Source organism: Haliotis asinina, chromosome 14, assembly GCF_037392515.1.
Source record: "Haliotis asinina isolate JCU_RB_2024 chromosome 14, JCU_Hal_asi_v2, whole genome shotgun sequence".
Classification (NCBI taxonomy): Eukaryota; Metazoa; Mollusca; class Gastropoda; order Lepetellida; family Haliotidae; genus Haliotis; species Haliotis asinina.
Window position 1 is genome coordinate 42,746,462 of NC_090293.1, and position 21,760 is coordinate 42,768,221.

General features: G+C 38.2%; 2 protein-coding genes across 3 annotated transcripts in view; one reads left to right on the plus strand and one right to left on the minus strand.

Annotated features, from left to right (window-relative positions):
* The window catches only part of LOC137262258 (nuclear pore complex protein Nup160-like), a 36,788-nt gene extending 25,955 nt beyond the window's left edge, over positions 1–10,833 (minus strand). Inside the window, exons 1-7 of one of the 2 annotated variants that reach the window (XM_067800065.1) lie at positions 10,720–10,833; positions 5,385–5,505; positions 4,534–4,741; positions 3,755–3,983; positions 2,239–2,317; positions 1,807–1,921; positions 879–957 (exon numbers count right to left, since the gene is read on the minus strand). In XM_067800065.1, the coding sequence (XP_067656166.1) occupies positions 879–957; positions 1,807–1,921; positions 2,239–2,317; positions 3,755–3,983; positions 4,534–4,741; positions 5,385–5,505; positions 10,720–10,810 (922 nt within the window). In that variant the 5' untranslated portion in view covers positions 10,811–10,833. The remainder of the gene's footprint in view (positions 1–878; positions 958–1,806; positions 1,922–2,238; positions 2,318–3,754; positions 3,984–4,533; positions 4,742–5,384; positions 5,506–10,719) is intronic. The other variant, XM_067800064.1, reaches the window with a different exon arrangement.
* Positions 10,834–11,048: 215 nt separating this feature from the next.
* Positions 11,049–18,358, plus strand: LOC137262259 (U1 small nuclear ribonucleoprotein C-like). Its single transcript, XM_067800066.1, has 6 exons — positions 11,049–11,315; positions 14,507–14,549; positions 15,310–15,418; positions 15,901–16,002; positions 16,432–16,536; positions 17,221–18,358. Exons 1-6 carry the CDS (start codon positions 11,308–11,310, stop codon positions 17,334–17,336), a joined length of 483 nt encoding a protein of 160 aa, XP_067656167.1. The 5' UTR covers positions 11,049–11,307; the 3' UTR covers positions 17,337–18,358.
* The last annotated feature ends 3,402 nt before the right edge of the window (positions 18,359–21,760 follow it).

Here is a 21,760-nt window from a genome sequence, read left to right on the forward strand (position 1 = left end):
TCTACGGCTCTGCTTGATAATTTTATTACCTCCCTTGGCTGGCTTTTTATCAAATCAAGTATCTTATGCTGGGAACTTGAGAGTACCAATCACAACTCACTTTCGCGCTCTAAATTATCTAACTGATTAAACTTGGAAACACAAATCATGCATAAGACATCTAAAAGAGATAGCAGTTCTTGCAAATATTTCTCGGACCCGACAATCTGTCGGTATGACTTTCTCAAAATCTGAGTCACACTGTAAACAAACGTTCACAGCTGTGACCACTATCTTTGTCACTACAAAGCTGCAGTAGTAACTGCAGCTTAGGTGATTGACTACTGTGAGAATGAGGATTCAGCAAAAGAGGTAGATGCATCCTGGGTAGAGGATAATCAAGGATATAGATATCAAGGATGTTCATACTTGTGTAGTGTTACAATGTCAGACAGGGTTCATTCTGTTTAGGACATCACAATAAGACAACTTTATGTCATGAGAAAGGGTTAACTTTCATGATTCTTCTTGAGGTATGACATTTTATACAACATTTTTGGCATATGCTCTTTCATGAGATGGCTCTGTGTAATTCCTCACTCATAATTGCAGTAAAAATTATTATGTCAATAAATGTAAAGCGTGGGACATATATCACCAAATGTTTTGTAACTACCAGTAAATACATATGGACTGTTTACTTGCTCAAGAGGAAGAAAACAAGACCCAGCTTTCAAATCAGTGGATGAAGTCACACTCAGGCTGTCTATTGCCATTATAAACATTTGTAAGCTGGTAATATGTAAGTAATGGGAGAACACAGCAATGTAGGGTTACTACTAGTGAAAAGACGAGTAACATGACCGAGTCTGTTAATCAAGGGGAGATAACTATCTTACTGCTGGTGACTGGTGGCAGGGACTGGTCCCTTGACGAAAGGAAGTCCAGCAGGTTGTAGGCAAGTATGCACTCTCTTGTCTGCAAAATACAACTGTCTCTATCAATACATAAAATATAATATCAATATGTTCTTTAAAACTACAGTTTCAAGTTTCAATTAAACTCATGAAGTGAAATGATATGGGGTTTAGTGTATTTCTGAAGAATATCTGGCTCATTATGTGCATGTGGGTATATGTGTGTCTGTCTATAACAGCCAAGACTTAAGCTGGTTTTATAGTGAGAGCTCATTGAGGTACCATGCTGCCGCAGTTAAGCATGAATATCTCACTTGCACACACCAAACTGACTCTGAGCCAACCAGTCCTTGTTGTACCCATTAATGCCTAGCGTCATGCAGGGGACTAACAAGTACCATAGTTGAACATTTTTTTATAAGATGTGTTTGGGGATTGTACACACATCCTTCCAGTCTCTGGGGTGCCATCCTAACCACTACACCATTGTGGGGGTCCTTAAATCACGAAACACATGTCAGTAGTCTCGCTGAAACACGAAATTTTGATACAGCTGTCTGGTTAAGAAATCGGGAGAGTCAGCTTAATGGAGAACATCTTTGAATACTGAATGTGAAACCACAAGTACAGGTACTGTGACAAACCAAGAATCGCAATCCTTATTTATTTTGGGAATGGTCAGCACATCCTGACTGGTAAGGGGAGTGACTCTTCAAAGCAAATTTTTAGCTATCTGGGCATAGATTTTCAAAGCTCACTTAGAGCTAAGATAGTCCTAAGTTAATGTTAACATACAGCACTCACGACTATCTTAGCGCTGACAGAGCTTCGAAAATCTAGGACTTAAACTCATTAAAGCACAGGGAACTTGGTATGCTCTGAGGTGAAAGAAACAATACACAAACATTACCTTAGCAGACCACATCCTCAGTTTGTGGTCCCGACACACGCAGAAGATGAAATCTTCGCCATGAATGGAATGGATGACGATGCCAGTGGCTGTTCCAGCATCTTGTTGCACCCCTCTACAAAAGTGTAATTTTCATGATAAAATTGACATTTGATAGCTCGGTGTTTAAAGTGTCTGCTTGTGACACTGAAGACCTAGGTTTGATTCCCCACATAAGCACAATATATGAAGCCCACATCTGTTGTCCCCAACATGTGGTTGTTATAACATTGCTGAAATCTGTGTAGGATTCAGCTGACTCTATTATTTTGTCAATCAAAGCAGGACTAACAGTTAACATTGATGTGGTGCGGAGTCTACTGGCATATTGTGGACAGTGGATGTAGCACTGCTTATAGAACTCAGGAAGTTTGAAGGAGATTGTTGTATTACCTGATGAGGACAGGAACTAGGCCGTTCCACAACTTCTGCATCATAGAGGACTGGGACAGCTCATGCTGCTGAACAACACCTGAACAACAAACAATGTCACAGCCAATCAAAAAACACTTAATAGGATGGGTATGAGGCAGTGTTTAAAACTCCCAAACCATACTGGTAACTTAAAGAAATTAAAGTCTGGATACAAACATCCCTTTCCGGTTTTCAACAACAATATTAAAAATCAGCTTTATGAATATTTTACTGCAGGAAGCATGACCAATTTCCGTAACTTTGTGTGGTCTTATGATAGTATGATTGCCATTTCCATTTAATGCAAGCTCCATTCACTGTTTGTAGGCATCGCAATGAACTACACATCACTACAGTCCGTTTGATTCCATCTGAGACCGTGAATTGCTCACTAACACAAAATCTAATAATTGCAACAAAACCAAATTTTACACAGCCACATGAAATCGACAGACTAACTCTGATGATGTGTCTCATAATTTGGGACACCCGAATAAAAAAGTCGTTTCACAAACGAACATCATTTTCTTGTCACCTTTCGCTCATTTAACAGATCAAAAGAAGAATGATGTGGTATCAGGATTTCAGTGACAAATGTATCCTTCACGTTCATAAAACACGGCGAGAACACAAACTTGTTTCTATATAAGCTAGTGGACACACTTGACATGGAAACGTTTAAAAAGTGTTTACCTCCATGACAGTGTTCAAGAATTCATTAACACAGAGATAAGTAAGCAGCAGCAGATTTCATGTGACAAATGTATTTTATATCTTTGAAACAGTCTGTATGTAAAAAGCCTTACCTTGTCATTGTGCACATTTAGCCGATCAGATATAGTATTGTACCCACTGTACCCTTGAGAGAATATCACTTTCATTGTACTGCTTAAGCCAACAGAATGTTTATGTTGTTGATTTTTACTTGCACCGCTAAAGGTATCCAGTTTCACTTGACAAAACTACCTTTCATGTGAAATATGAAAGTTTGTTTTACTGTCATCATGACCTGTGACGGTCCGAGGTAGAATAGGCCTTCAGCAACCCATGCTTCCCATAAAAGGCGACTATGCTTGTTGTATGAGGCGAGTAACAGGATCAGGAGGTTAGGCTCGCTGACTTGGTTGCCACGCGTCATTGGTTCCCTATTGCACAGATCGATGCTCATGCTGTTGATCAATGGACTGTCTGGTCCAGACTCGATTATATAACTGGAATATTGCGGAGTGCGGTGTAAAACTAAACTCAGTCACTCACTACTGTCATCATACCGTGAATAAGAAGCACACACACACATACCAACCTCAATTCACTCTCAGTCTTGATTGAGACTGGCTAAAACAAACCAGATAATTCTGGATCTCAGTCCAAAATTGGACACTCGGAAGTACATCCTAGTGTCCTGTCAGACACAGGCTGCTGACAACATTGCAAAAGTATCTAAAACGCATTGATGACAAGAATGTGTCTCATTATATAAGTTGGATTACTTTACCTTGAACACCTAAGGCTGGCATTTTGACCTGAATTATCCCCCCTGCATCTGTGGCGAGGATGAAGAGAGCCTCTCCATCGCTGGTAACATGAGTGGCAGCAGTGAGCAGATGGGCTGTGATGCTGCCACTAGGGTTCAACATGTGCATGTTCTTGGCATCTGTTGCTGTGGCGACTGTAGCATCGTAGAAGATGGACAGTGGGGATGTGTCCGTGGCAAATCTAGCTTCCTAGAAAGTCAAAAGCCATGTCAAAAGCTGTATCATGGTTTGGTTCAAATGTAACTGAAGCAGTTTCTTCAACACACTAATACTTCCTCTACTGTTTCAAAAATAGAACCTACATGTACAATCTCTGTCAACCTTGTTCACTGCTGTCAAACATAGCAGCATCCAATGTATTGCAATACAGATACATGTACCCTCTTGTATGGTACGATACAGTGAGTTCCATGAACATGCATATTAGAATTGGATCTTGTCATAAGAGACGACAAATGGGAGTCTCAGTCTTTGACTTTGTTCATGTATGTCATCATATCCAAATTGCTTGAGTAGTTATCAAGATATCAGTCACTGGATTGTCTGGTCAGGCTCGATTACTGAAGAATCACTGTCATACAGCAGCAGGTTTTTGGTGAACAATACAAATGATTCTCCATTTTGCTACACTTGTAACCAACATACATGCAACAAGTGACAGGATAGCATAAAATGAATGTGCCACAAGTAAAATTACACACGATAATGGATTGACTCTATGACAGAAAATGTGACTCACCCTTTTGTCAAGTTTGAGGGGATGGGGAAAGACGAGTCTGTGCACACTGGCCACAGTAGGGACGAGGATGACGAGGCTGTTGCGGGCTTCATGGACAGAGATGCCATTGAGTATTGGTGTGTCCTGGAACCTATAGCGCACATGGTTGCCAGACAGGTTCACGTCCAGTGACTGTTCCACTAGTTCCAGTGTGTCATCGTTGGCCCTCCTACAAACAAAGCAACATTTCAGACAGTCATGGTCAGATATTTGAATGAAGTAATGATGTCCTGTCTCATGAAACAGCAAATAAAGAATATAATCAGTAGTGCTATGTTTGTTCCAAAAAGAGTAAATACAGTTTCAGTCAACTTCATTCAACTGAGAATATCAAACAGGCAAACTGTGCTTTACCATATCTAAGCATGAGCCACAACACTTTGGTCTGAACATATTCATGATATTTGCAAACAGCAGGATTCTTGAGCCATGACATCCTCAATAATCTCCTGGGTAATTGTTACATCCACCTGGATGCATCTGCCACTCAGCCTGACAATTATATCATCTCCCTAGGCTGACTTTTTATCCAATCAAAAGGTTAGCTTACTAGGAAAGGGAGTTGAAATTGGGTTTAACTTTAACACTTGCATCTGTCTTGCGATGTATGTATACATACATGGCTGAACCTAAAACAGCTTGTACCTAAGACATTATGCATGTTATATGCTGCGGTTTCATAGATACAACTGAAACACACAGAAAGCTTTTCCAGAAGTTTTCCCAAATTTACATATCCATCACTGATCATAGAATCATATCAACTGAATCAGGATAAAGTATCCCATGCTTGGGAGTATTCAGTTACTGACCAGTATATGAACCTGTTTCTGACAGGTGAGTTCTCGAGCCCTGTACCCTCAGCACCTCTGTAGCAGTATCCGCCACAGCTCTCCGGTACCTTGATGTCCTGCAGGGTGCTGGCAGACGCACCTGAAACACATACACATTCATCATATTCATAGTTTTCAGAATACTACATGAGCTCAATGTTTTTTCTTCATGGCCACTGATCAGGGATTATGATTTGAGAATGTCACTTTATTTCACTGCTCAGTGCACATCTGAAAATAATCTATTATAATCTGATTATATAAGATGCAAATTCCTGTGTTCAATGCATGAAAATTGACGATGAAATTTATTTATTTATTTATTCATTTTTGGCGTATCTCCATGGACACACCATCCCCAAGTCAAAATACGGTTGTAAAGATACCAATCAAGGTACATCTTTGAGTTTGCCACTGGCTGGGTTATCGTGTGATTTGCTATTTCATTGCTGTAACAACTGATGTTTTATCATTGATCAACAAAACAGTAACAATATCAATAATACTATTTTAAAGGTCACATCAAACATCACCAAAACATCAAACAAGTAAAATACAGTTATCACTTATTCATGATATATAAAATGCTTTGGTGATAGTGAAAAAAACAAATAAACAGAATTATAAGCGTATAATCGCAAATCAAAAGTGCAATACTTTGTACTTGGGTTTATCTCCTTGAAACGAAGCAGCCGTGACACCGAACCCAGTCAATGAAACTGGGTGTGCAGTCAAGTGTAACAAGGCTTTCTCATTGGCCACTAGTTCATTTGCCGATACACCTAGCTGGATCTTTGTTTATGGCTTGTAAGCATGAACACACAGATCACTACATGTCTGTCCACACTTTTCACACAGATACACATCATCTTTAATGTCTCTGATGCTGGAGACCCGTGAAGGTCCCGGGGTAGAATAGGCTTCAGCAACCAATGCTTGCCATAAAAGGTGACTATGCTTGTCGTAAGAGGCGACCAACGCGATCGGGTGGTCAGGCTCGCTGACTTGGTTGACACAGGTCATTGGTTCCCACTTGTGCAGATCAATGCTCATGCTGTTGATCACTGGATTGTCTGATCCAGACTTGATTATTGACAGACCGCGCCACATAGATGGAACATTGCTGAGTGCGACGTAAAACTAAACTCACTAACTCACTGTTTTCCATCGCGTTTTTTTCAACTTTATTTATAGGGTGAATTGACATTTCTGATGATTTGTTTTAGTAAGTGCACATACCCAAAGGTATCAGAATCTGCAATTTGTGTTTTACGTTACACGTGATGCGTGAGCTACAATTGTTAACCTGCTGCCATATCCATGCTGAGCTATGTGCCGGTAAAAAATTGCTGTCCTGACAATAATAGAAAAGTGATAGCCAAGTTTAGTGAGTAGCCCTGGTTTTTATGAAAATCATGATGATGATATCATGAAAGATGACTCAACATGGTATTTGATTTTGATCATGTTATTATTTACTGGACTATTTATTGAAAAGATATTAATAGCAAAGAAAAACAACTCTACTCTGTTATCTTTGCGACATCTATCAGCTACCATTTTGAGAAGATATGAAATTAAATCCAAGTATATTTGCAGTTTGAAACCATTACCCGGAAATTATCTATGGACAAGGAAGATACCATCATCTGATTGTCCAAAACTGACTTATTTGGGCGTCAGGATTTTTTAACCCCCAGGTAGTGAGTGAGTTAGAATTTAAAGTCCCTTTGGCAATATTTCAGCCACACCATGACTAAAACAATACACAGATTAATAATAACTGAATAAAAGAGTATTTAATCCTGCCAACAAAGAACAGTAAAATAACCAGAATATCACAGATATACATGTAAAACTAGTAATTAAATCTAAAACATTTTAGCTATAGGGGACAATGCAATATAAAACAGGTTATAGATCGCCCACAACTGAAGGCAGATCCCTATACTAGGGATTATGGGGACTTACTGTAGCTTTGCTACCTGCATGGACACTAGTTGGATATACATCATCACTTCAGCCGCTGGCAATTATAAGAAATGTTAGCCAAAATTAAAATAACAAGAATACTACCTTCAAAAATCCTGTTATGTTTACACTGACTTTGAATGTTTTGGAACTTATGACGTTATGTACCCTCTTGGGAAGACAAAGATTTTGCAATATTTCAACCCAGAAAGAGTTCCACAAGTAACCCCCCCAAATTTACATAGAATATTTCCACCCTCCCCAGTGTAATATTCCAACACTGAAATAACCTAATGGTTGTCTTTTTTTTTACACCTGTTCTAGTTTACTGAATATTTAGGGTGAGGTATGCATGTCAGTTTGTAATTTTGGCTTTTGATTGAGGTGGGGGGTATGGGCGGAACTCTTACCCCTCAAGTTCAACCCCCTTCGACTTCAAGGGTACAATTAGACTAACAAGTTCCTAATCTAGAGAGTGAGTCAGTCAGTTTAGTTTTATGCCGCACTCAGCAATATTCCAGTCAAGTCTGGACAGGCCAATCCAGGGACCAACAACATGAGCATCGATCTGCGCAATTGGAACCGATGACATGTGGTCAACCAAGTCAGTAAGCCTGACCACCCGATCCCGGCAGTCGCCTTTTATGGCAAGCATGGGGTGCTGAAAGCCTATTCTACCCCGGGACTGTCACATATCAGTTGCTACTTTAACATGATCTAAACTACCAATCACTAAAATACTAGTACATCTATCTACAGAACATGTTAATCAGAATTCATCAATGAAATAAATTTCTTTTAAAAAAAATATTTAAATGAAAATTAACAGTGTTAAAAAGATCCTTAACTGTTTCGACAGTAAAATATTTATCCCTTGTGGAGAATTCAACACAAGCAGGATGTGCTTGACCATGACTGTCTCATCACAAGGTAGTTCATATGAATAAACTCGTATTCCAGTCAAGTCCTACATCGAGTTTATATGGCGAGTGCATTTTCTTTGACGCACCTTTCTGCAAGAAATTTGAGCGGAATGGTTTAAGGCAAAATCAAGACTGAAAACTCAACCTATCGACTGATATTTTTGCAGGTTTTGCTAAAACAAACATTCATTGTAAAAGCGGGACCCTTACCTCCAACAAAATATACTCATTTTATTTCTGACAGGTCTTGAAACATATATACCCCTCCGTTGACTGCAGGTGATTATGGATATGAAAATGAGATGTTGCTACGGAATCCATGAAAATGGACTGTGATGCTCTGCAGTAGGCGGGAGAGGAAACGAACCATTAATAGTGTATATCATTGTTTGTGGACGGTACATTTCAGGTTCCGAGATGTCATGAGACCTACAATGTCATTTCTAGATGTTTTGGTGTTGGATAGGTGTGCATTAGTGCTCTTATTATCCAAATGGGAAATTTTTTTTTTTTTTTCAGACACAACATTATCATGGTGTCACATGTCTCATGCTACTACCTTGATAGAGACTGAAGTTCCTGTAACATTTGAAGCCTAGGGATTTAGTCAGTGTTGAAAGTCAGGGTTCGAATTCCAATTTGTGAAGTCCATTTCTGGGGCCACCTGTTTCGATAGTCCTGGAATATCACTGAACACCGAGGAGTAAAGCTGAACTCTATCACTCACTCACCCACTTCTAATACGTAAGGTGCACACACGTGTTATTGGTGACCTATTAGAATGTGTGCCATTTACACATGTTTGACACATATTTACAGAAAGTTATTCAAAAACTGCCAAGGTTTCTAATATGCGACATTTTAGGAAGACTTCTGTCACTTGTACGGGGAAGAGCCCTATTATTTCAGCTGACTTTATTAAATATTTGGTGGACGTCCTGCTCTAACGTCTATAGTGTCCCTCCCCTCTAGCGATAAGCTAGCCCCAAGTTAAGTGTAAATATATGACCCTTCCTCCATCAAACAGTGATGCATATAATTAGTTATTATGTTTATATAGTTACATGTATGGACATGAATCTAAGAATGTAGAGTTATGCTCAATTGATTCTCGGTACTTGATATTATGTTTATAGAGCGATATGTATGGATGTGTATGTATGAAGTTTACGTCATTTCGTGAAACTGTAGGCGTAGTCTTTAGGAGACATATTGCATGTACCATGTCCCCGCTTAACCATCTCCAACTTGTATTTACTGAACTGTAATTAAAAACGTTTTTCGTTGTGTTAGTTTTGCTAAGTCAATGTGTTGGGACTCCCCTGTTAACCTTCAGAGAGAGGGATTTTAAGTAAATGTACCCGCATATGAAACACTATCAAATTATTCTTGACAAAATACAATCCCAAGAGCGTGTGTTATATAGTTTTTCTTATCTTGGAAATACATTCACGGATTTGTTGAATATGTCTCCTTTAAGCGCCATCTAACTTGCGTGATGGTGCCACTTTATTACTGAAGGATAGGAATCGTATGGTGTAGAAATGTAGAACATAGAGGAAATTAAACATTGCATGAATCAGTGAAGAAATCCTAATTTGGAAATAAGTCAACTTTACTAAGTGCATGAAAGTGAAAACTGTCATCTAGTAAGACCCATTATGTATACTACATTCACACTGCCATTATGTTAATGGTGTAGAATTATAAATACTTACAGTGAATCATTTCGTTTTAGAGTAATCAATGTAATTTTAAGAGTTCAGTGAATGGTGCGATGATATATGGGATCCAGAAATGTCTACAAACGATGAAAAAATGCCTTAAGTTCGTTTCCCCGCAACCACAGTCAACTGAACCGTTTTAGTGCGCTTCCACTTTTTAGTTAACCAATCAAAATGTCCGTCAAGTGGTGAAAAACGGGGGTGGTTCTTTTTCAGGGCTGATAGATAATAAAGTGAATGGATGTTAGTGGATGTACGTATGCCGTTTTGAAAATGAGTGCTTGTTCTAGCAATCCGCGCACCTGTTTTAGTCGATAGGTTGGATTTTTTCCTTAAACCGCTGTACATCTCTGTACAGTGCGTCAAAGAAAATTCACTCGCCGGCTAGACGTCGAGCACACCTTGGTACAGTGCGAAGTCGTCTAATTATATGCTGGACTGATCACAAGGGAGCGATACCCGGCAAAACTGCCTTCAGGCTCTCGTATTTCCGATTTATTCAGCAGTGTTCGACAAAAAAAACCACTGTATAGCACATATCAAGAGACTAGATAATACCATTCTTCACTCATGTTTGGCGGATCTAAAGTTGATCGAAAAATGCACAGGGGCACCTGCCGGCTTGTTTCTAAGCTTTACCAACATGTACCATGTGTTCAGATGCAAAGCAGATACAAATACATGCTAGGTCCGTACCGGTATACACTGTTATTTCCTTCCATCGTACTCCCGTTGAGGCTGTAACAACAACTTCTCGGTGCAGAATCGTGCTCAAGCTTTCCGCCATTTTTAGTTAAATACTTCAGAACCAGGCTGAAATATGCTCGTCAATGGCTTATTCAATAACCCAAGCATTATTTAGCTCACATTTCAGGAAATAGCTATTTAATTATACAATACATACAAACTGACTATTTTGCCTTAGAAACCTATCCGTACATTTGTTAAATAATCGCTATTGTTATTGTGTATATCTGTTTGGAGAGTGTATTATTCAAAATACACATCAAAAACTGGAACGAATCAAGATATATATTTTATAGGAAATAAATGATTAAAATCACACAAATTGATATTTGTGAGTAACAGTCTTGTCACTGTTCATGTTATTATGAAATTTATTAAAACTTAAGATCAGCTGGTTAGAATTGACAAGATGCCACTTTCATAATTCGTTTTAAATGCACATTTGGTAATCTGCTTTAACTTCCCGTGCGGCGAATAGACAGAAGAAATCGACGCATGCAGGACGAAAGTTAACAACGGTGTTTTAAGTCAGCAAATATGCCTAAGTATGATTTTTTACCACATTCATTATCACCTATGTCGGGAGACCTTTTAATGATTTTTAGTTTTGAAGTCGCTATGTTTGTGCAATTTTGTACACCAGCAACAGTTTTCACCGATGTTAGACTGCTAGTGTAAGGCAGCGTAGGCTTGCTTTCTTGTCTGTTTGAGCAGTATGAAATGGCTAAGCACAACAACGGAGAATGCATGTTATCACGATTATATGTTTAGTTCAGTTAGTTTTATCTGTTTATTCCTAAGTGCAGAATAAAACTATATCTTCACCTATCCGTGATTGAAAATGCAATACTTCTAGTATCTATATGGAAACGAAAACAATAGAATGTTTTTTTGATGTGACACTTGGCTGTTTACATCTAGACTTGGTATTCGTGGTTTAAAACAGGCCCAATATCACTGCATTGCTTTCATAAGAAGGAGTTTGTTTCAGTTAGGGTGTGGAATGACATAATTTGTTTACTCTGTCAAAATGGTCATTAAAGCATCGTAATGAGTCAGTTTGGACCTGTAGTAAACATGGTGTAAGATGTTGTTCCTTGCACAATAATGCTTGTCATAGGAGTGAGTGAACTAATGTTTATTGTCACATCTGCAATATTTCAGCCGTATTATGACAAGAACAATTAATAAATAATGATTTTAGTATGGATCAATAAAATTAGAAATTAGTAGTTTGTTTCTAATTTTATTGATCTATAATATAATTATTAATTGTCACAAGAAGCAACTCAAGCATGTCAAGTGGGAATGAGTTGAAAAGGTAGTCAGACTCTTTGACTGGGTACACTGTTGTTGTGGATGATTATTTATGCTGTCAGTCAGTATTGACTGATTCAGACTCAATTATTTATGAAATGGATCTGCATTCTTGTGGTTGAACTATTGCTGAATGTTCCATTATAAACAACACACTTTAACAGACACATGCTTTAAGTTAAGTGCTAAAAATACTATTTTAATGACTTGCAAATTAGATAATGACTTCCATAAACATTTACTCTGCGTCATCATGACTCCATATTTCAATGTCATGCTTTTTAACTATATAACAAGTACTCAGTTCACTCATAATTAGTTAAAGGGGCACTAATGCGGAGCAAGTTCTGTGGACTGGTGTAAACTTTTGTTATTGTTTTTCTCCCGTGAGTACCCGGATGATATCCCAGAATTCGTGACTGGTTCGTGACCTATGCTGCGCAGTCTGTAGGCGCAGTTGATAGTTTAATTATAGACAGATCAACTGAGGTGAAGTCATTTTTTAACTTCATTACAAATGTATTGTGAAAACAAATGAAACACTTTGAAGGTTAATCATCTGCCAGTGGTAGAAATGGTAAAAAACTATTAGGATGGAAAAATAACGAAGCCAATGTACGTCTCTATATTTTGCCTCATAACCCTAATTAGTTTATTGTCATATTTGTATGATTCTGAAAATTAATAAAAGAACACACGATCTGATTATACTCATAGTAAATTTCTAACATAACAGCAACATTTATACATTGTATAGATTGCCAATGTGGATCCTATTTCACACACATATGCGATCTAGTGTCTGTTTTCTGTCATACAGATTCTGCTGAATGCTACAACAAACAAATTAAAACAAAATGCAAATAATGAATGTAAAACAGACTAATTTTATAGCAACAATGTCAGGCTACTACCTAGTTCAGGAGTGTATCCATCAATATCCACGTAAAAGAAATCGTATTCCATTCATCTGCAGCTGGTAAATAATCCCGCTCTGTGTCGCGTGTCTTACAACTGTCTCATTTGCGAAAAAGTAACACATCGTTTCACGTCTTTCGTTGGTGAAAACCAGATAAACCTCTCATTGGTCTCCCAAGATAGCACACCTGGCAACTAACTGTATGATGTCCACTATTCTAAGTAATTTAGTTAACCAATAATGAGCAATCAATCAATCAACGCAAGGGTGGTTAATTCTTTGAAGGGAGGATGTTGTTTTTGCACTCACACTTTACGACAGGGTGTTGTCATCTACACACACTGCCTTTGACAAATCCGCTAGAGGATAAAAGTAGTTAATCAGTCAGTGTGTTATCGGTTAATCCTTTGATCGATGTTTGTTTTTGTAACTCAGCTGATAAACCCTCTTGCATCACTTACATGCACATATTACATAACATACAATACATTTGCCATTACAGACCTTAATTTATAATGTTGAGTATTTACTCCAGACAGGAGAAATTCCAAATGGGAACCTTTGTTGAGTAACCGAAGTGGTGTTACTACTAATTATACCTGTTAAAAAATCATTAATTGACCATCCAGGGAATGATGACAAATAACACGTGTAGGTTTACACCATCAAGCGCGAGTTACAGTAAGGAAGATGTAATCTCTGTGTCGCATGCAGCCTGAAAACACTTATGGGACGAAACTTGTTTCGAGGATACCAACGGAATTTCGTTACATAAGGAAAACACAATGGCATTTGCTGTGTACTTTGGTAAATAGGTGAAATAAGTTTTTTTTTACGTAAGAAAATTTTCGGATTTCTCTACCAAAGGCAGTGTCATCGTTTTTTTGTTTACAAATTCAAATAAATCAACTGTGTGTTTTTATTATCATAAATAAGAAACCATTGTAGCTACCATAGCTACCAAAATTTACGTATGATATTTGCTATCACAGCTCAACCAACACTCAAAACTACCTATATATAAAGCTTTGCAATCTTCCGTACTAAAACAAATGGCTTGCTATGTGTCTGTAGAGATCATATTTTCATGTAACATGATGAAATAACGAGGTTAAAAACGCAGAAATAGGATCAAATTGGATCAGTAACTATACCATCCAAGCATCCGAAAAGTACTACACTGCTGGGATATTTGGTTACGATCAGACAAGGAATACCATGGATACTTTTAAACAAATCTCATATGATGGGCATCCGGCCTCCTGACTGTTTAGGTGAAGAAATTCTGCTAATATGGACAGGAGCCCAGTTCCTTTGTCTATCACGGTCGAAGGAGCGGGCGCTGACCAATTTGCGGTTTGGTTTCGTAATTAGACCGTTGGCGAGAAACATTATTCGCTCCGCATCAGTGCCCCTTTAAAGTTCATCATAACGGCATTATGCCAAGTATACATGTATATGCCAACATGATTCTTATTGTTGTTTTTTTTTGTATTTTAGGTATTATTGTGATTACTGTGACACTTACCTGACCCATGACTCGGTGAGTTTCCACTTTTATCTCAACATGCTACAAACTGTCTCTTTTAGTAGATAAACCCACAAAAGGAGACTGCTTGGCGACTAGCAGGATCGGGTGGTCAGGTTCACTGACTTGGTAGACACGTCATCAGATCGGTTACAGTTGCTTAGAGCAATAATCATGCTGTTTATCACTGCATTGTCCAGTCCACACTCGATTATTTACAGACAATGCCATATAGCTGGAATATTGCTGAGTGTCAAACTTTGATGTGTTGAACTGCTTGTTGTTTCGAAGGTGCTGTCACATTCCTTTCTTTTTATCCCCCGCCGTGTGTTTAGCGTGAAGTGGATGGTATAGTATTAGGCTCCATTCGTCCATAGAATCTACATGCAGATTGGAATATCTTAGGAACCGTTTACTAGATTCTTTTCATATTTGGTATCTAGGTGTATCACATTTAAAAAAGGTCTCGGTCGATTTGGGCGACCTTCAGTTAATTTTCAAGGTCACAGCAACTGTGTTTTTTCTAAGTTTCGTACACTGGTCAAGTTTTTTTCAAGTTTGGTTTGATAATATGCGGTGGTGGATTATGTCACCTTAATGACCTTAAAGGCTAGTTTTCAATTAAGTTCCCTGTTTGTCATTTGTGTCAATAATTTAATAAAATATCTGTCACATTTCTATGTTATAACATTGTTAAATTAAAATTCATGTATACAGATTTCATCAACATTTATGCTCTAATGTCTGAGGGAGTTAGCAATTACCTCTGTTTCAGCCCTCAGTGAGAAAGACGCATTGCAATGGTCGAAAACACAAAGAAAATGTGAGGTTATTTTATCAGAAGTGGCTGGAAGAGCAGGTGCAGAAGTTGGTGGATGACACAAGTGAGTTAAGTCTTGTCGTGATTCAGCAAGTTTGTCATGCCAGGATCTAATAACTTGCAACTAAGTTACGACTATCTTAATGCTCAGAGAACTTTGAAAATTGGACCAGCAAAGGGAGGTAATAAAATTTTCACACCCAGTTGCATACAGGGTGCTAGTGGAGATTGTCTAGGAAGATCAGCCGTTATCACTTATTGAAAAGGCTTTTTGATAAATGGCAGGGAAATGTCTCCAATTTTATGCTTTTGAGTATGCTGTGCCATGTTATTAGTTAATAGGTCAGTAGCAGGGCAGGCAAATGAGGATTCATCTTGATTTCTAGGTTTGTCTTTCTTGTGGTTTTGCCAGAAAGTGGTAGATGTCTCAGAGTATGCTCTCAGGCTTTCCTCCCACATGGATATGACAGAACATGAAATAATAAGAATAATGGTCCAGACTTTGTTAAAGCAGAATCACTGTGTGCTAAACATCTATCTGTTCAGCTGCGGCATACAAGGCAGGGAAGATCTCCAACAATCCCTTCGGCAGTGGGGGAGGCCCAGGAGGGCAAGGTGCCATGGTTCCCCCGCCAGCCAACCTTGGAGGTACGTTGTCATTGAAACACAAGTTTTTGTTATCAATCCCTTTGTGATGATTTCATGAATTTCCCGTGCAGATAGTACCTTTGCCATATAAAGAATTACAATGTTTGCAACTTGCTCGGTGGTTTTAGGAAGAAAGTATCTGTATTTTCTCATTTTGAAGTTTTGATTTTTCTTTCTGTTTTTGTTCCATGGGATTTTCTTTCCTTTCTTTGTATTGCACATATCTATTCATAATGTGTGATAAATGGTCACCCATCATTGTATTGTCTTCTCGATGAGTTGCTTTTTTGAGTGAGATTCTTTATTAAACTATAAGATAAAATGTGTGGAGAATTATGACAAGGAGATGATGTACTAAAGGATACATCTCCCTTGTGTTCCACCTGATTGTTTCAATGATGGTAAATATTTCACTGTATTATATTGCAGGTAAGGGAGGCCCCCCTGGTCCAGGTGGACCTATGGGAGGAGTACCCCCAGGTATGCCGCTGATGGGACACCCCCATGGAGGACCCATGCCACCAATGATGCCAGGTAAGCAGTTTTTGGATATTAAGTATGGTACAGTGTTGTACCATGAACATGGGCTAGTGGGAATCACACAATAATCTTTCGCATGGCACCTAAAATTTCTGACAGCGCAACCCTAACAGTGCATGCTATTTGTAAGGAAAGCTATAATCATAGACAACCTATCAACGACACGTTACCTCAGGTTACCATGGCTCTTCTTGATTAAGTGTATTTAACACGTACTGGTTAAGTTGACAGTGTGCTATATTGGAGTGTGTTTTCTATGTTTGACTATAGCTTAGTATCTCAGGGCTGTCGCAGAAAAAAATGTCTTTAGTCCAGACTTATGAGTGGATGTGTCTACATGCAGGGTGGACGCCACAAATTGACCATTCAAGACAGTGTATCTTGTTTTGCAGAGTTATGTCCCTTTCTAAGCAAAGCACACAAAACTCCATCTGAGGTATAGGAACTGGCTGTACACAGCTACTGTAAAGACAGATAATTTAGGCTTAAATCAGAACAACAAGCACTCACATGTTACTCTCACAAATGAAGATCAATTCAAGAAATACTCCTTGAATGAAAAAATGATTTAGAACTTGTCAAGGTGATGGAAAGTCATTTTTTTAACCAGTAGACATTCTTCCCTTTGTAGATTTCTTTTTTGCATGTTTATAAGTCACAGATTTGCCTTGGTTGTAGGAATGCGACCCCCGATGGGACCTCCGATGGGCCCCCCAATGCATCCAATGATGTCAGTAGGCATGAGGCCACCTTTGGTGGCAGGACCTCCACCCAACAAGATGCCAAGGAAGTGAGGCCATGGCAAAGATAAAATAGATGAACACTTGTCATTCACAGAGGACGAGATCATTGTTGTACTGGACACTTTGTTGACAGTGATGGTGCCTTTCTCACTCTAGCCATCATGGCTAGAGTTTGTGAAAACTGCATCCCTTTATTCCACAAAGTACGACAAATTTGTTAAGATAGAAACTGAACAGTTTGATGTTCAATATGGCTGCATGTGAGTGAGGTAATGTGTTTGGTGAATGAATATCATGGGAAAAAATGTTAAGGTTTGTATGGGGAAATTAAAACTTCGGTATCTGTAAACACACCAAGATAAAACTAACAGCCCGTTTTCCAACTCTGTTCATATATGCTGTAATAATTTTATGGAAGGAGTCTCTGATATAGGATTTCATTTGAGTGTCTCTGCAATCATGATCTTTGTGTTTGGCCTGTATGCATGTAAGGGGAAATTAGAACTTTGATATCTGTAAACATACCAAAATGGAACTCAAAGCCTTTTCCAACTCCATTCATGTATGCTGTATAATAAGTTTATGGAAGGAGTCTCTGATTTGGGATTTGATTTGAGATTCTCTCCAGTTGTGTTTGGCCTGTATGCATGTGTGATTTGAAGTGGATTGGGCAGTCTTCCAGCAGTTAACAGACATGTCCTGATAGAACTGAAATATTGTGTTCTGTAATTTGTCATACCCTGCTTTGGAAGCACAAACATTGCCACACAAACAACAGTGAATATCAATGTTAACATTGACATATTCCAATCAAAGAATCAGAAGTGAGTATATGTTTCTGGTATGGGTTTTAGGGGTAAGACAGGATAAAAATCTGTCTGTATTTAGTGTGTATTTTAGAGATCATTATCATAATTTTAATTAACCACAGGCCACCTGCCTCATGATTGGAAGTTATGTTTTCGACAAGTATCCAGGGATTTTATAATGAGGTATATCCAGGTTTCTTCATTGTATGTTGCATCATGACATGTTTCAACTTCACATCAGAATAAAAATAACATTTATCATGACTGTTAGTTTATTATTGATGGATTTGAACCTTTGTTCATACATGCAAACCAAGTTTGGTTTGTTTACTTTGGTTGATTTAACACCACACAATATTGCCTAATGTGTGCTAGAGACACATACTTTAGAGTGAGCATGACAGGGAACAATAAGTTTCACTGAAGGAATAAGTCATTTGAATAAGGATTGTCACCTCAGCCACTGATGTTTTTCGGTTAAAGCAAGCTTTATATACTTGATTCAGGTATCATCCAGCTAAAAGGTTTTCCAGTAATACATAGTAAGGATTTGTGTATAATATGAATATGCTCTTTCTCAGTGCATAGGAATGCCAAAGTACTGACTTTTTTTCAGATAGGTGTATTATATTTATTATAAAGCAAAGATATGACGTAAAATGTGCATGCAGACTCCCGTTGTATGCAGTCTCCCGTTGTATGCAGTCTCAAGTTGTATGTTTACGTCTGCTTCATCACAGTTCGTTTGTGCTTAACTCTCTTTAGTTTAAGAGCCATGTTTGGGTTTCAGTCTGCATATTCTATGGTATTGTGTCATTCCTGCTCAGAAGATCTGTAGGATCTGGCGCCACGCTTTAAGATAATGCTCACAGATTGGTTGAACTGAGCTTTTACTGTAACTGTTACACAACACACACACACACACACACACACACACACACACACACACACAAACATGGGATAATAAAAGTGTACTAGGACAAAACAACCTCCGCTCCCCCCCACCCTTACACCACACACACACACTCCATCCCCTACACCCCAATAGGAGAGTGTTCTGGATGCCAGCATAGCCTATATATCGAGTACATTGGGGTCAAGGTGTTGTTACGTTAGCCAATAATGTGAAAGATGTATATTTGATTATGGTATTTTACAAACATTTGGTAGACTGCTGCAGATTGAAAATAATACACTTTATCGTTGCACCTCCTTCCGCGAATGGTATAAAACGTTTCAGTGAACTGTGGTAAACTCTCATGAAGATCCAGTGGATGGATTAGGGAACAAAAGAACAACTCGGAAACATATTCCAACCACACATTTTATATATCTTTCTATCAAATAAAAAGTCTTTATGGGGAATACTCAGGCCGGTGTCATCGTTATTGCCCCGGACTGAAAGACCAAACAAACTCTCTTTGCTCGGTCACTGCTGTTCCAAAAGAATCACGCTCTTGATTTTTTATTAGAATAACTATGTATCTACAATAGTCACAAAGGTACATTCGACTTGATCGTCAACAGTTCTGACAGGTGATGAAACAATAAATAGGACTTGGCATTCTATCCGGGACGATTTGGAGCTTAACCCTTCTCTTCTCGGGGTGCATGCTATAACGACTGGCGATCCTTGTACAAAAATGTAACGAATACAATGTCAGTAATAAATGACCTTGAGCAAATTGTTATTACCATCAAACAAATAACAGTAGAATCCTAGTCTCTAATCGCCTACATCTCTGTTCACCTACACCTCCAATGGCCAACAAAACCAAAGCTGACTAGTTAGGATGAAAAAAATGCACCCCTACTCTTATAACGAAACCGTCTGACCAGGGCAACAGTGATCTTGATTGATTGTTATAAAAATGTTTAGTATAGTAGGAAGAAAGGTTTGTTCAAAATTAATTCCATTATTCATTTAGATGTAAAGCATTGGCGAATGAACGTTCTTCTTTTATTAGTGATTATTCTTAGAAACGGCCTAGATACTAGTCCAGCATATAACGAGACGACTTCGCACTATACCAAGGTGTGCTCGATGTAGGCCTTGGCGGGATTCGAGTTTATTCATATGAACTACCTAGATACATGTTATCTTGGTCGCCGTGTGCAAAGGCGATAAATTTAAATGATTTATCGTATTTTTTTATGTCACTTTTGATCCGGTGAAAGTTTGGTTTAACCTCTTTTCTGCTCATAGTGTAAATATTCCTCTTTAACATTAGTCAGACAATGTTTTGAGGGATGTTATTTTCTGAAATAAAACCAAATAATATATATTCTAATGTTAATTCAATTTGTCCTTCGCCGGAATATCCCGAGCCGGAGGACAATTCGGTCCACACTCCCTTTACAAAACTACACTCAAACAGCAAATGCCATACAAACTTTCGTGCCTGTTTACAAAATGTGCATAATGGTCATTCTCTAATTCCAGTCTTGTGTAAATAAGTATTAGTTGTTAAAGTGTTAAAGTAATCTTGTATTCGAAATATTTCAAATTTACACCCAGTGTACATAGATTGGGCATTAAATGTATAATCCCAATAATTCATGGGAAATCGTCTTTATAATATTCCTTACCATTAAGACATTAAATATATTTTAATATCAATAAACAAAGCCACTTTATACCTCTGTCTACCTCTTTTTCTTCTGTCTGATTGATGAGTCCAGTTTCAGACCATGAGGGTGCGTGATCTGTGGTCGACAGACTATAAAGCCTTGCTTCAAGAACGTAGGCGAATAGAGGACAACCCATATGAACTTCGTTACGAGTATAATATATGAAATTAACAATAATTCACTTACTTACTTACTCATCTCTGTTACGCCACTCGGCGTGTTGGGCAGCAACAGAGGTTTGCCACCCTTGTCTGTTCTGGGCTAAGTGCTCTTTCGCAACCCAGAGCTATTTAAGGGTCTCTAGACAATAAATTGACAAGTTAAAAAACAAGCAAAAGAAATGGATACGTTGATGTCATATCGTATGAAAAATGCGTTAGTGCCGAATAATATTACTTACATGTAGAAAAATTTAGCAAAGAACTCTTCATAGGTCTTATTGCATCAGGGTCCGGTAACCACTTAATCACGTAATTCTATCTGCATAACGCTAAATCGATTTAGCACCCGGAAGAAAGCTGCAATTTATTATCTCATCGTCCAAATGTACTTTTGAGATAACAATCATACAAATGAATAAAATAATTGATTTCGTCTTTCAGTTACGATGAAATCGACATGGTTCACGTTGTTGTGAGTGTTATAATTACAGAAATACATGTAAGTGATTAAAACTTTATATAAAACTTACGTGTAAAACAATCACCTAATTAACATACAGACGATTTCGTTAATGAGTTTGCAGTCTCTTCGATCAATAACTATACTTAGATCACGACTTCATGTCCATTTTTATAGTAAAATAAAGTAAAAGAAAACATTTCTCTCTCAGGTGATTTGCGAGAAACGAGTCATGATTGCCAAATATATATCAGAATTATATTCAATTCTGAGAAAGTTATTAGCAAACGATCATAGGTTCAAATCGCTATTCTTGGTTTGAATTACAAAGGGGTGTGCACATTAAATGAAACTCCAAGAAAAAGTAAGGTTGGTCTGCGCTTACCCCCTCGTAGTGTTAGAATGAGCGTCTGT

Excerpts from the sequence above, each read along its gene's own strand:
- LOC137262259 (XM_067800066.1), top strand. Across the intron at positions 14,550-15,309 it reads CTTACCTGACCCATGACTCG|CCCTCAGTGAGAAAGACGCA; the intron begins GTGAGTTTCCAC and ends CCTCTGTTTCAG. Across the intron at positions 16,003-16,431 it reads CCCGCCAGCCAACCTTGGAG|GTAAGGGAGGCCCCCCTGGT; the intron begins GTACGTTGTCAT and ends ATTATATTGCAG.